The sequence below is a fragment of the Parus major genome, chromosome 9, assembly GCF_001522545.3.
Source record: "Parus major isolate Abel chromosome 9, Parus_major1.1, whole genome shotgun sequence".
NCBI classification, from domain to species: Eukaryota; Metazoa; Chordata; class Aves; order Passeriformes; family Paridae; genus Parus; species Parus major.
Window position 1 is genome coordinate 14785219 of NC_031778.1, and position 15593 is coordinate 14800811.

At 41.5% G+C, this 15593-nt stretch overlaps 1 protein-coding gene across 3 annotated transcripts in view; it reads right to left on the reverse strand.

The window, feature by feature from the left end:
• The window catches only part of LPP (LIM domain containing preferred translocation partner in lipoma), a 311346-nt gene that overhangs the window by 48781 nt on the left and 246972 nt on the right, over nucleotides 1–15593 (reverse strand). For all 3 annotated transcript variants that reach the window (XM_015637754.3, XM_015637755.3, XM_015637753.3), the window contains one exon: nucleotides 8814–8983. In XM_015637754.3, the coding sequence (XP_015493240.1) occupies nucleotides 8814–8983 (170 nt within the window). The remainder of the gene's footprint in view (nucleotides 1–8813; nucleotides 8984–15593) is intronic.

The window sequence follows — 15593 nt, forward strand, 5'->3', positions numbered from 1 at the left end:
TACCCCAGTGGATGATTTATCTCTTCTGTCAATATTGTACTTGGCCCACAGCTTTGTAATCAACGCAGATGAGATGAAACAACAGTCTTACAATTTGCTTTGTCCCTATGTGAGTACCAAACACTCTCCATACTCTTAAAATCAATAAACTTTTTCTCTTGTCACCATTCCCATTTGTTGTACTTTCCCTGCACTGGCATGCTTTTGTTTTTTTCTAACCAGAAATCTCCCAAGCCCACTGGGGTTTCTGTGTGTGTGATGGCAAGTTAAACAGTTTCCCCCACTGCAAACAAACATCACATGCACACAAATCATGTCCTGGAGTGAAGAGCAGAGGCAGACACTAAAGGGAGGATCGACTCACAGACTGAGCTTTTGCCAGAGAAAATTCCTTGGAGTGTGGCTTCACCAAGGAGACGGCTCAAGTGGCATGCTGCAAGAGCCTTATGGGCTGCCTGGCACTCAGGCTTGCAAATCACTGTCTGGACTGAAGGAAGACAGCATCTGGAACTGAGAGTGAGCAAGACAAGATTTTGCTCTCTTCAAGGCTGCTCAGGGAACCATACCTGCTAAATCCAAACAACCCATTCCAGGACAGATTCAGCTCTGTTGCTCACAGGTACTACAGCATGTTTTGCCAGCAGCTCTGAACAGGGGCACTGGTAAAAATATCCAATACATAATGGTTTGTTTACATCAGTGAGTTCCAGTTTTTTTTATGTCTGGACAACTGCAGAACTTTGACATCACTTCATTAGAAAGGACAGAGCTCCATAATACATGGATCTGATGGAAACACATGCCTAAATTATAGGCAAAATTTCAAATAAATCACAGCCTTTCCAGAATAATTGTCTTCAGCAGTTTGAATTGACAAATAATTATGCAGGGTTACAAGCAAGCAGTAGGACTACATGGAAAGGAACACTATCATGGTACCTTCCACCCTCCTGGGTTTTCCAACAGCCCTCAGCTGCTTGTTCATATTCATGAATAGTCTCTAAACAGCAGTGATTGGAAGAGGGGATGAAAAGAAAGGTAGCTCCTTCACCTCAAGATCTTGGCACGCTGAATTGCAAATAGGTAAAAAATTAGGGTGTGGAAAACCTGAGCTATACAGTGCAGGATGTGTTTGTGGTCCTTGGACAGGTCATTCAAACTCAGAACAAGACTAAAAAACACCCCTAGATCTTCCCATGCCTAGACCTTAACTATTCCTGAGAGATGTTTGTCCCACCTGTCCTTGAAGGCTTCCAGCAATGGAGATCTATGATCTAAACAAACTGCACTTAAACTTCTCAGGGTCAGACCTCCATCGGCAGTATGGAGACAATGCTGTTGCCTTTTCCACAGACTTGCTGTTTACAAGAAGTTTTTTGGAGGCAGAGATTTTCATTCACTGACACAGCACAGCGAGAGTTTATTACAGTGGTATCTCCAGATGCTGCTCAGGCAGCAAAGGGTGAAAGCAGCAAGTCACCACTGAGGAGGTGGTGAAGAACAGTTGGAAGAAAAAAGAGGAACACTGTAAACACTGGATGCAACTTGCCAATACCCATCTACACTGGACTGCAAATGAGGAAGATACTACAAAGGTGTCACTCTTTCCTTATAAGCCATTTCTGCTAACTTGCAAATGCAGCAAGCTTTGTGATATATCCACAGGGAAAGCTCAACACACAGCTAAAATCCGTTGCTGAATGACTTCGCCATCCCCTCTACTGTAGCATGATCCATAAGTGGATCTATAGCCAGGAGCCATAAAATCCCATTAGTCCTGCAGAAAGGGAGACAATTTTCTTCCAAAGAATATACAGTTGGTCAGTGGAATTCACCCTGTAAGGCGAGAAATTCACTGAATGGCAGCAGCTGGTCCTTCACAGTATCGTCTTTTCAGTCACTAAGAATTCTTCATTTCCCATGGTATAGTTTTCTAGATTATACATGTCAAATCAAATCTTACTTCATATAATCAAACTATGAAAAATGCCTCTAATCATAAAACCACAAGGTAGAGACAAGACTACAATTGAAGTTGTTATGGCTGCTAACATACAGGAGGAAAGATCTGAATTCTAGCAAGCCATCAAAAAAATCTCAAGCAAGCCCAGGTGTGGAGAAGGAGTTGTCACTATGGACACATTTTTAAATAGGGACCATGAAAAATAAAAAGTGATCCATACCTAACAAAACTTTGTACCACCAAGTCATCAATGAATAATTAATCAGCACCTCATGCCCAATCTTCCAAGACAGATGTACCTATTAAAATGCAGCACTGTGGTGTTTTTCCAAAAATAATCCCCTCATGACACTGTTCTCATTGGTAGCATCAAGTTGCTTTACCTCCACAATCCATGGCTGGTCTTCCTCTAAAGCAACACTCTAGTCAGCCTTCTGGAAAGTCAATTATACCAAGGTATATTGGTCTCAGAATCCATCACCATGATGAGCCCAGTGCAATTCTTGGCAGGGCTTGCTCTCATGTCTTCCAAGACCACTATGAATTTTCCTTCTTACAGGCTTGGTTTGCAGAATTCTTGTCCTGTCCTTGTTGGACAGCAAGATGAACTGGCCCTGTCTTCTTTAATATGAGCCTCTGGGTCTCTACAGAGGAGTCCCTGCAAAGCATTACCTCATCATCTCATGGTACACTTCCCCTTTCTTTATCATTCCAGTTTAGAAAGGAGGTTATTGACCTCTGCTGACTCCCTCACCCACCCACCCCTGCAAAGGAACCTTTTCCCTTGCCTCGTGACAAAATAAGAGACATGACCCATCCCCTATAACAGTTGGTAGGCCACTGAAAAAACAGACACAGTCTTCCAGGGGGTCAGCTAAGTTCAGCTGTCCCAGTTCTGACAGAAGCTGCTTCATCGACATTCTCCCACTTTTTTGTACCTCCTAGGCCCGGACTCCTGGAAGCTCCAGGTGCAGCTTATGCAATAACATCCTGTCCTCCTCTGTCTGTGCCCTGATTGCCATTTACCACCCAAAGTAGTAGAGTTGAGCTTATGGCCACCACCCCTTCTCCACCTTCTGTCTCTATTTTTTATATCAGCTGTTGCTGGGTGGTATCAATAGAAAGGGCTTTTATACTCTTAAGGGATTTACTAATTTTTCACTTTCACAAATTATTAGTTTACTAGACATAACAGATCTCCCTTGCCATTATGTTTTTCCCAAGGAATAACCAACGGGGTGCAGACTAGCGAAATTATCAACTCTAATAATCAGTAGGAATAAAACATGCCTGTGAGCGAGGCAAAACCCTGGACCTGCTTTGTGGCTGCTATGCCCATGGACCACTTGTGCTGAGGGTAAGAAATACCCAGGGCTGAGCCTGCTGCTGCCTGGCACAGCCCAGCTCCATCTCTGTGCTACAGGAGCTGAGCCTTAATGCTTTTCGATCCACGGGTCACAGGTTCAGCTCCCTGCTGCCGATGACTCACACAGGAGCTCCGAACTAAAACTAGCAACACCAGCTTTTTTCTAGGAGAGGATTGAAGAGCAGCATTGATCTCAATGAAATATTTCGAGGGCAGAAAAATTCCACCACGCAAAGAGTGCGTGACTTCTCTTTAGTTTATTTTATATTTTTGTTCCAGTTGTCATTTTGAATTCAAACTCTTTGGAAAGCAGGCATAATAGTCTTAATGATCCCATTGAGCAGTTTAAATTCAAATTGTGGAGCACTTGCAATACCATGCTGGCAGCACTTTCCATAAATTACTCTCAAATTCAATACATTGCTTGACAAAAACAAGAATAAAGGGCTTTTTACTTTAAAAAGAAGAAAACTTGTATCATAAAAAAAAAAAATCTTTAAATTATAGTTTCTCTTTTCTGGTCCAATTTAAATTGTTACATAGTTGCTAAATTAGTGCTGTAATCCCTGCTTACAAATTGCAGAATTATTTTTAAAAATAGATGTAGTTTTACTGGAGGGAACAACCTTACACTTTAAACCCTATGTGCTGCAGGAAGCTGCTCTTGCACAGTTTTCAACCAGCCACACTCACGTGCACACGGGGTGAGGTTTACAACACAGTCACACTGAAGCCAGTAGCAGTCTCACCAGAAATTTCAATGAGTCCAAATTGAGTTAACACTGACATTTTAGAATGATTAACAAATTTAAGCTTTCCCAAGATGCTCCATGGCACCAGTGGCTCTCGTTGTACCATTTCTTAAAACATCAGCATTTCTCTTGTGTTCTGTTCTGAACTACTCCTACTGAACTAAAGCCACTGATAGGCCAGGAAGTTAAAAGACTGTAGGAGAAAAAAAACACTTCCAAGATATACTTTTTCTGCTCACAAACCAAGTAATTGGGGGATGGAAAGGGGGAAAAACAAGAGAAAAAAGGTGGAGCACTATGATCCCAAGTTTAAAGCTGGGCTGGGAACACCAATAATCAGGGCAAGACTTCCATGCATAATTTTTCTTCCTTCAAGTACTTCCACAGCTTTAGTACTATGGAAAGGTGAACTTCACCTGCAAAAAATCCTTGTAAGTGACCTTTGGGGATAGGTATAAGATATTGTCCTCAATATCTCGCAGTGCTCAGCAGAAATAGGAAACCTCGATCCCTGGGTCTCCACAGGGCTCTGCAGAGCATACCCACCATTTCCCACATTCTAGCTTGATAGAAATGAGAGTTTCTTTCTTCTCCCTCAATCATACATCATTTCTAGCCCACCACTTCTCTGAAGTCTTTCATCTGACCCTGGTTATTTCTGCTTTCTTGTACCCTTCCCAGTCCCACCACGTTCCTCTCCTCAGGTGGGTCACACTGACTTGGACACAACAGAAGAAACCTGCGAGGCCAGGAGCATCAGCGAGATCTCGCTGCTTTCTGCACTAACTGCAGGAGCTCAGCCCCTCCCAGCCCTCACCTCAGAGTGCACATCTCCAGCTGCCAACTGCCAGATTGCCAGGACAGGGGAGAAAGAATGGATGAAAATTTCCACGTCCTGGAGAAAGTTATCTGGACATCAAAGAACACCCATTCACAAAACAGCAGCATCACTCTTGCCAGACTGGTGTGTCTGGTTAACCTTGTGTTCAGTCTTTATGATAACACAGTATTTGGACAGCAGACAGCTGGCACTGCTCAACATCTTGCTCTTCAGTCTTTTATAACAACAGTTCCACTGATATTACGCTTTGCCTTTTCCCTGCTCTGAGTCCAGTGTCAAAATCTCTTCAACTACTTAGAGGAAGCAAACCAAATGTTCTTTTGTCAGTAATTTGCCCTGTAAGGGAGGGGGAAAATATACTGATAACATACTGCAGACACGGCATTTGTCACGTGCAGAGCAGTGCACTGGTTACACTGGAAACCCTATCATGGTATTTCAAATGTTAACTTGACTGTCCTAATGACTGGGAAACATCTGTCTCCTATTAACACTTTAGTTTTTACAGTTGCTTTTAGTTCAGCAGAAGTGTCTTAATGGAGAAGACTGGTACTCTTTTAGAAATAACATCAATAATGAAAGAATCCTTGGATGCAGAGCAAAACCAGCAAACACATTGGCAACAGAACTCTCTGCACTCAGAAGATGTAACAGGAAATAATAGTGATGGGCTTTTGGGTGGGCAGATTTTTGTGTGAAAGAAATTAACTCTGGTACTTAAATTCGCATTAAGAAAAATATTTCTTTTCAAACAGGTGATTGATTTCCTTAGATATTAATTCAGACTTTTGGGGAATTTCATCTTAATTGGATCACCGATAAATAAAACCAGAAACAAAAACAACAAAGAAAACCCCTTCTGCAGGCTATTAGACTTGGTACTGACTAACCAGTAATTAAATACAGCTCTTCACAGTAATCTTAATTATGGCTTCACTACACCACAGCTAAGAAGAGTCACACAACAAACTGAGAAGATTAGCCAATTCTAATTGTTGAAAAACATTTATTTTTGTTTTTGTGCACAGTTTTTGTGTGCATAAGGCCACATGTCACATCAGTGAATTATAAAAAAATAATCAACGGCTTCAAGAATTTATATATCACAACTAGGCAAGTGTTACTAGGCAAGTAATAGTTTATTTTTTTATATAAATCAAGCCTCTATGGCTTGCATAAGAGGCCAAGTGTTTTTGACTTGGGAAAATAGGGATGTGTGCTAGAAATCAGTGTGAATTAGGTAGACCAGAAACAAGTTTCACTGAATTACTCACACTTAAACTAGTTGAGAACCCTGTTTTCTCAGCTGGCCACTCCATGAATTAGCTGTGCAGTCTTGGGCCAGTCACATCTGCTGCACCTTCCATGGGAATTCACATCCAGAGGAAACTGAGTCAAGGTACCTCAGTACTGACTTTCTATAAATCTAGGATTCCTAGTATCCAAGCTATTGTCTGACAATAGGGACTTTGGGAAACAAAAAATACCCCATCCACCTTCAAAAACCAAACACCAAAAAATCCCCCCAAACCAGCCAATCAACCAAAAAGAAACAGAAAGAAAACCCAAACCAAAGGAAAAATAATCAGAGGCCACAATTCAGTAGAATGTGGCTAGACAGGCTAGATTTTAAGCAGGTCATTAACTCTCAGAACTCAGGATAATTACATCACACATCTAAAGGCATCTAAAGACAAAAGCAGTCAGACTGTGCATCATCAATTTAAGGGTCTCATTCCTCTGCAAGAACAACTTGCAAGCCTAGCTCAAAGCCTTAGTGTACTTAAGCATTCATTATCCTACTGAAGCCAATGCAAGCTTCAATCCACTGAAAAATCAATGAAACATATGCTCTAGGACACAAACTCCTCAGGCTTACAGCCAGTGCCATGGCAGAAGCCTAGATCCTTTGTAGATCTGGCTTTCAACACAGCAGAGTCCTGAGCATTCTAAAAGACATTGAGACAGGCTCCCAACACTTGTTTCTTCCACATTTAAGAGTTTAATATGTGCTTGGGTTTGTTTTTTTCTTTACTGCATCAGACTGCCAGATTCCTGCTTCCCATTTTCCACTCACAGTACCAGCTGTCCAACTACTTATATGTAGCCCCATCAGCATTGCCATCCTTTCCCCTGCATGTGCAGCAGCAGATGGATCCAGACGTGTTTTGGGTTAACTCCATAACCATGTTTTTGTGGACTGCATGGATAAACATTTAAAGGCCCTTCTGGTTATATAAAAGGAAGCTATTAAACGTTTACTCTTTCCTCTGTACTCAGAGCTGCAAAGCCGTATCACAGAACATACAAACGCAGATGCAACCAGGCAATTATCGTTCCTTTATCCCTTAAATAGATAGAAGATAAATTTGAAAGAAAATGAGGAACAGAATCCTTCTCCCTTTCCTTTTTTATCCTTTTATCTCCCAATGTAGGAAGTTTACTGAACCCTTGCCAACAATTCACTCAGGCTAATGAAGTGTATAAGTAATGGGATTAAATAATCTTAAACCATTACTACAGTGGCTAATGCAGATGTTTTCCCAAACTAAAGCAGATGAGTGGTGTAGAATGCGTGCTTGATTTAAAAAAGAAGAAAAGAAAGTATCAATCTGCAAGCAGATGAAGTCAATTCCAGCCTGAAGTCAATGAAATGTTTAATTCCAGTTACATAAAGTTGCTCCAATTATATTATGAATGCACCTTCCTAAAGTCTTCAGTGCTTTGCACGTGGTTAAACTTGCCACAAAATGAAACTTTAATTTTTTATGGTGCAATCATTTTTGTGCAAACAAAAATAGAAATTATTTAAAAGGTACATATTCGACCAAGAGACCATTTAGCTTTTAAACGCAAATTAACAAGGCCCATCTATCACTGCCATTGTAAATAAGACACAATCCTCCCTTTTTATATTCAATATTTCAGTAACAATCTCACTGTGAAGGCCCTGTAGAAATAGAGAGAACAATGAGATACTGGTGGCATTTTCAGAAATATTATAGTATTATTGCTCTAATTATCACTGGAATGACAGAAATGTCATGAAAAACATCAATTTTTAATTTCAGAAGTGTGAATCCAATTCTGGAAGGGTCTCAGGTCCAGTGTTTGTAAGAACTCAAAACTGAGAGTTTAGAGAAAGATCTGCCAGTGTTTTAATGAAGTTCTAGTTCTTTTCTTACTCTAAATTGCAAGGATAACCCTTATATACTGGATGTTAAGGTCAGACCAAGGTAAAGCCTGAGGCACATTATGGGGTGTTTTTTTAATTTGGACCTGTACAACTGGTTCCAGCTACTTGTTACAGAAGCCTCTTAAAATTAACATCTCCTCAGAGCAACTGTTAATTGTTTGCTTTAAGACCTTGCTAGAAGCATGAAATGAAATTTTAGGGTGATGTAAGCTTCAAAAGATATCTAATCCAAAGACCCTTAGTTCAGTAGAAAGTCTTCCATCAAGCAAGGCAAAAGTCTTGATTTTAGAAGTTTTAATGCTTTCTTGCATCCCACCTCCTTAATCTTAGTGGGCACCAGAGTCTGTAACAATTTTGGTATCAGGTTTCCCAACATGGAAAGCTGAGAACCATACTACTGCTAAAAAATGACAGCATAGTCTGCTCCTTGCAGAGATGAAACAATCACAAACCCCAGCTCTTTCTCCTGCTGTGTCCACTTCATTTCAGAGGCAGGTCAGACCAGGAAATGCAATTCACCCAGTAAGCTGAAAAGACCAGAGTTCTTCTGAAGACCGTAAAAAACACTTGTTGCTCATGGTACTGCCACAGGGTTGCCAGATTTTAACTGTAAAGCAACTCCAGAGCAATGAAAGAAATAGATGTTTCCCATGTCTAGCATTAAAATCAGGACACAAAGAGGAACGAGTACTCACAATGTAGCAAGGTTCACAGTAGGCTTTCTTCTCCACAGCGTAGAAAGGCTGTCCCCTCAGCTTGCTCTTGCATGTTATACAGGTGAAACACTCCACATGGAAGACTTGGTCCATGGCTGTACAACCAGTGCCTTCTCCAACGACATTCTCCCCGCAGCGGGCACAGCGTCCTGTCACCAGAGGGAAAGGACAGCAGTCAAAGCAAGCCCCTCGACCCAGCTGCAGAGGAGGCCCCACCTCTCACCCGTGGCTGCAGAGCGAGTGAGGGGGATGAAGCAGCTCAGTCCACAGAAAAACAATTTGTGCCACTGCTGGCAAAGATCTAGTGCCACTGGAAGGCCCTCTGGTGCTGGTCCATATGAAAAGGTCTAGAAAGGATTGAAACTGGCTCCCAAGACAGCACTTATGTCAGTTGTGCTGCTGCAAGCCAGCAATCATTGCAAGGACCCTGAGCTCCAGATACAAACCACTGAGCTATCATCTAACCCAGCTATATAGTTATCTTCAGTTCCTCAGGTAGATGGGATAAACCTGTGCCTTAAGCCTTGCTTCCACATGAAAGGATTTTGTTGTAGAAGCCTCATAAAGCTGCCTGGTGGCAGCACAATTTAAAGAGAAGATTTTGCTTGTACAGCTCAAACCAATTCTCTCAATGGAGCCAATTACTTTTCTTTTTCTGTTCAAAGATTAATACCGATTAAGATATTCTGTCTATTTAAAGCACAGAAACTATTCCTAAAGACACTGATGTGTGGATACTTTAGTCTTACTGTCCTTCAAGAAAGGTGTATGAGAAACTGCTGTTAAGAGACTCTGAGTACAGACAAACCTTAAGAGCTTGGTCTGTTTCTGAAAAGGGTCCTTAATGTCAGATACAAATGCATAGCAAAAAGTCTGCAGACACACACTTAGAAAAGGCTTGCTGCCTTGTTCAGATTGTTGCTAAAGATGTTATGTGGCAGACAGATATAAAGTGAAGACAAGATTTCCTTAGCTCATGGGAAGAACAGTTCCCTAGGGGAGACTGTGTTGCAGAGGTGATGAAGAGGTGGGTAGAAGGCACACCTTTGCCATTTTTCTCTGCCATTTGAGTTCTAGAAAATGGAGATAGCCCATGAAGTTGTGATGTCCTTACACAACAATTTATATTGAAAATGGAAGGCATTAAGAACAAGGTCAGCTATACTACATAGGAGAACCCCACCAAAGAAAATAGAGAAAGTATGTTCTGGGGCATTGCCCTACTCAAAATGGTACTCTCCAGTTTAATAGTAACTGTGCTGACCCCAGCCTGGGGGCTCTGCACTTCTTGAAGGCTTCATGGGTGGAATGGTGTGATCATCAAGGGTGGGAAGGGAAGCAAGAGCTGAGGTATAAGCAGGAAAGCAGACTGAGTTCAATACAGAATTATTCATAAAGGCATATGTAAGTAACACATACCTGATAATAATTATATATTCCAGTAATGATACAATGCTCTCTCATCCCATGGTCTGTTTGTTGGCCTTTTCATGCAAATACTGCACAACTTCCTACAAGGACTTAGACCTGTTTTGTCATCCCAAAAGTAGGACTGTGCACTGTCAGTGTCCCCACACACTCATGACTTCTTTCCTGCCTGTCCCACACTCCAACAAGCTACTACACTCAGGGAACAAAGCATGTAAGCTACTTTTGTATCCCTCAGGATACCACAGGATGATATATACACACATTTGAGATATATTGGAAGCTTGGAAAAGAACCCAGATCATTACGGTTTGCTACAATGGCATAACTGTAGTTGGCTTTATACAGGACAGAGAGTTTCTGACTCAAACAGCTCCCAGCTTGAGCAGTGTGGAGAGAGAACTCACCAGATGAATCCAGACAAGTCTGGAAATCCCCCAAATGGAATTAATAATGCTGTATTTAAACTTAACTTTCTTTAGCATTTGTTATTAGGGTTTTGATTGTCACTGTTGTGCTTTAATCACTCCACTGTAACACTTCTAGAGAGGACTGCTTTTTTATGAGCAGAAAAGGAATTCAGGTTTCCCAGCATGGTGGTGAGGCTACAGAGCATGGGGGAAGAATGGAAAAAACCATGAGGGCTAGGAAGAAAAAACCCAAACACATTGGAGTGAACCACAGGAGCTGAGCACTGCACTGAGGAGGAGGCAGAAGACACCTCCTGTGTACCACAGAACAGCCCTGCTCAGCCCTGCATGTGGACAGCACAGAGCTGCTCCAGGGCCTTCTCCAAACATCTCGTGTAGCTGGGCTGTAATATGAAGAGACGTCTGGGGAGCAGTTAATATCTCTATATATAAAACATGAAATTGAAAGCCATTAGTGTATTACTTTACACAGTGTTTTTCCAGAGGGAATATTCTGCTGAAGAATTTATTTTCCCTAGTGTGCCATTCTGTGATCATCCGGTATTATTTTTATGAGGCATTTGGACATGGAATAATGTAGTGTCTATGCAAACACTTCTCAGCTTTCTTTGTTAACATCTGAGCAGAACATGTGGGAATCTTTTCTACCCCTCCTTCTCGTCTCACATTCATAATTTAGCCAGGTCTTATGTGCTTCAGCATTTATCTTCCTCTTTGACCAAGACATCTCTCCATTTGCTGAAGTAGCTGTCTACATGGAAACCATACTTCTGGCTGTACTTGTGCTAGGAGACCTGGGTCTGTTTCCTAACTCAAATACATACTCCTGTAATCTCTGACAAGTCACTCAGTGCCTTTGTACCCCTGTCCCCTCTTTAAGCAAAGGGCATATAAAGACATCTCTGCCTCCCAAAGGGGTCCTGAGGCTACATTTCCCCCATAGCTCTGAGGTATTCCCTAACTACACTGCTGGTGATCAGATACAAACCAAAGAGTAGCACAACACGAGTCTTGGCCAACTTCTCCCCTTTAAATTGGTTTCCTAAGGCTTTCCTTCCTCTTTCTGGGTTTTTCCACAGAAGATTCCCACTGAGGCAGCGACAGACTTAACCTGGCTACATTTATGAGAAGTCCAATTTCTGCTATTAAGTACACAGACAGAAATGCTCGTATAAACTCTCACACAGGAAAGCTTCCTTTTTTATAAGTTTATATGCAAACTGTAACTCTGTGGCCTTAAGCAAACCATGTTTTTCATGAGACATGGCAACTCCAGTGAGAATCAAAACACAAGCTCAGTGCCTGGCAACTCTCCCAATTGACTCACTCACCCAAAAGATAAAAGCAAATAAGCCAAAATAGCCAAAATTTGGGAGCTCCAGTTGGGTGGCTGGATCCACTAAAAGGTACATGGGCAAATACACAACTAATCTGGTTTGCAGCAATGTGATCACTGGAGACTGCACCTTCTGCAGACCTCTGTGCAATCTGGGAACTCGCAAGACTTCTGCAAAAAAACCTGTCTCTTCTCCCATCTCCTGCAACTCGCTCAAATGTAGTTGAAAATGGCTATTAGTTTCAAGTGTTGGTGAGGCTTGTCAACTGACAAGCAGACAGGCACATGTACACAGGCAGTGCAATTGCACAAGCCCCATTTCCTTAGAAAACCAGAAAAACCCCACTAAAAACAATGCATCTATCATTATGTCTGATAGAAACAAAACAAAGGTCTGCTTTTCCTGTGTGCCAGTTACCAACGGCGAAGGTATTTGTGGTTGGGCTCACCACAATTAAGTGCCCACACATGTTCCCCATTTTAATATTTTCACACTGGCTCAAATAACCCAGTCCGTTGTGTGCAGAATACCCATGAGTGAACACAGAACAAGTTGCACTGCTTATTGGGAAAGAAGTAGCAAAGTTTGCAAGACTCAAGAACAAACAGATTGCACAAAAAAGATTACACAAATAATCTAAGAGAAAAATAGCAGGCAGCGTATTACAGTAGAAACACAGAACAACGTGACCCATTTGCTTCCCACAAACAGCATTTAAAAGGCAGCTTAAAGACAAAGGACAAAATTAGCACTAAACTGCATGAAGATGAGAAACTATGTCATTTCAACATTCTTCTTTTGCCCCTTCAGCCCTTTTTAGATCCTTTTTCAAGATTATTTCAGCAAAACTAGAAGGCGATATGTTGGCAGCAAGCCTGGGAGACTGGAGTCCTCTATTTTTGCATGAAAGAGGTTCATAACCTTGGCCATGCTGTGACCTTCCTTCAGCCCAGCCTGGCTGCCACATGGTGGTCTTACCTTGGGGGGATGTACAGAAGTGCCCACAGAGGCTTCCGTGCTGAAAGTGCCATCATTAGTGAGTTTCACACAGAAACACTTCAGCAGCTGAATGGATACATCAGCTACGATACTCTATTCTGAAACCTCCTCACTTACTGTCTTCTATTGTGTAAAAAATTTGAAATATTGTGAATCTAAAGGAAGAGGGGGAAGGGAGAAGAGGAGCTCATATTGCACATAATGCCATGTTCTAACTTCTTGTTATCTAATTACTATTATTACATGGTTTTCACCTATACCACCCCAGATCCTGGCTGCTCAGATTATAGAACCGATCCATTCTGCAGGGTATTGGAAAAACACAGAATTCACAGAAGGACCCAACTGCAGGAGTTTATAACCTAATACAAGCAATGACAACTGAGTAGTGATAGGAAATAGAAGGAAACAATCAGACAAAACCAGTCAGCAAGGGAAGCTGTGCTCTCAGCACTCTAAATGTTTTACTGTTGACAAGGAGTCTGTAGACAGCACAGCAAAGGAAAAGGTTAAGGCAGAATTTGAAAGAGGACCCGGAGGGAGTTTAAAGGAAGTTTAATGGAATGCTTCTGAAGAAAGGACAAAGACAACACAAAAGAGAATGTAAGTGCTTGAAGCTTGAACATAGACGCCTTCAGATGAGAAGGATGAGCTGGTATGTCACTAGAGAATACTAGAGGAAGAAGGGTGGGAATAGGTCATTACAGGTCATGCAGGTAAAGGCATGAAGCTTCTGTTTGATATGAGGCAGAAATTAAACCAGAGGAGAAATATTTAAGAGTTGGATTCAATGATCCTTGTGGGCCCCTTCCAACTCAGGATGTTCTATGACTCTATGACTAAGAGGCAGAAATGATCTGGCCTAAGTTAAAAGCCAGAGAGTTATTTCTGCAGCTAGTTGAGCATGAATAGAGAGAAACTGCATTTTTTGAAAAGGATGTTGCAGAGATTCAAGGTCACTGGAGCTTGGATGCAGGTTTTAACTCTGAAGATTAATAGGACAGGCCATAATCTGAGCTGCTACTCATCAAGATTTTCAAGATTTGGCCAGAAAGTGGGCATAATCTGGAGATGAGGAATTAGGCACAGGGTGTTCAACCTTATCTAGGACATGAGTCACTTTTTAGCATCAGATTAGCAATGAGAGCAAATGGGACAAACATCCACCACTGAAGATGGATGATGGAATAGGTACATGTCATACTAATGCTTATGGAAGTAATATTCTGATAGCAATCACACTGAAGCTGAAGATAAAGGCAATGTAGCTCCTCACAGGTGGCTTGAGATGCTCCTGTTTGCACATGCAGAGACTTCAGTAGCCTTTTCTAGGCTACAGCATTATTTTTCTGTCATACCTACTTAGACATTAAGCCATTGGCAGCACCACTGTGATGTACACTGCCTAACACAGACAATTCAGGCAGTAACAACAGATGCCAAGAGCAGAGAAAGCAGAAAGAAAATGTGCAAACCTCTCCACAAAAGACTTAAATTCATGAATTCAAAGCATGCATTCTATGTAGAGAAGAGATAGGGGATAATTTTCTGATAAAAGCATCAAAGTAGGGAGGTTCTGCATTTGCTGAAATGTGGGGAAAAAACGTTGATATCTCAAAAAACTCTGCATGATGGAAAAAGCTTTCCCACCTAACTGTACTGGGGGAATACACCACAAGGTCATATCCTCAGTGCCTATCAATTACACAATTTCCCTTGATCAGCTAAGTGTATTCCCCGGCTCTCACTGCAGCCCTGATACACAATGCAAGAAAGAACTAAAAAAAATATAGCACACTGCCTTTTCAAAATGGTACCAAGAACACTTTTAAAATATATAAATACATTGAACAAAATATCTCACGAAAAGTTCCCCTGGCAGCCTCAAGACAACCAATATTTCCGCTGTGTTATTTTTCTAATCATCTCTGTTTAGAGTTCGCCAGTGAATGCATTTTAGAGATTCATGACACATTCTGCTTTTGGATGGCTTTGAATCAGCTGGCAGTAAATGTGGAAAAATCATTATTCCTAATGAAGAAATATTGATGACAAAACAGCATTTCGAGGACAACGTTGACCATAAGTCAACAATGTAAAAAGACTTTCCCCTCTCTCCCTCCTCTCTCCTAGTGACTTTTATCCAAAGGTTTTCAAGTATTTCCCAAGCATGTGGGATTCCTCAGGACACCTATGTCATACAGGCACAACTGCTCAATTTTAAGGAGATACAGGAGTAGAAATTGATTATTAGAATAACAGTGTAAGAGCAGACCTTAACTTAGTTCACCCTAATCAAGTTAAGTCCCAGTGTCAGAGCTTCTGCAACAGGTCCTGGGTTCTTTGATTCATCCAAAGGGAATAGAAGAGGGATCTCTGATCCACAAGGGAAGGTTTATGTCCTACAGTGCATGGGAGGTATGCACATTGTGCTAGACGAAGACGTGTTAATCATATTTGTCCCAGAATGATTCTGACATTTTGGCACTCAGGGCACTGCAATAATGGTACAAAGGGAAACCCAGAGGCATTTTGTAGAAAACAATATTATTTAGCTCACCTTA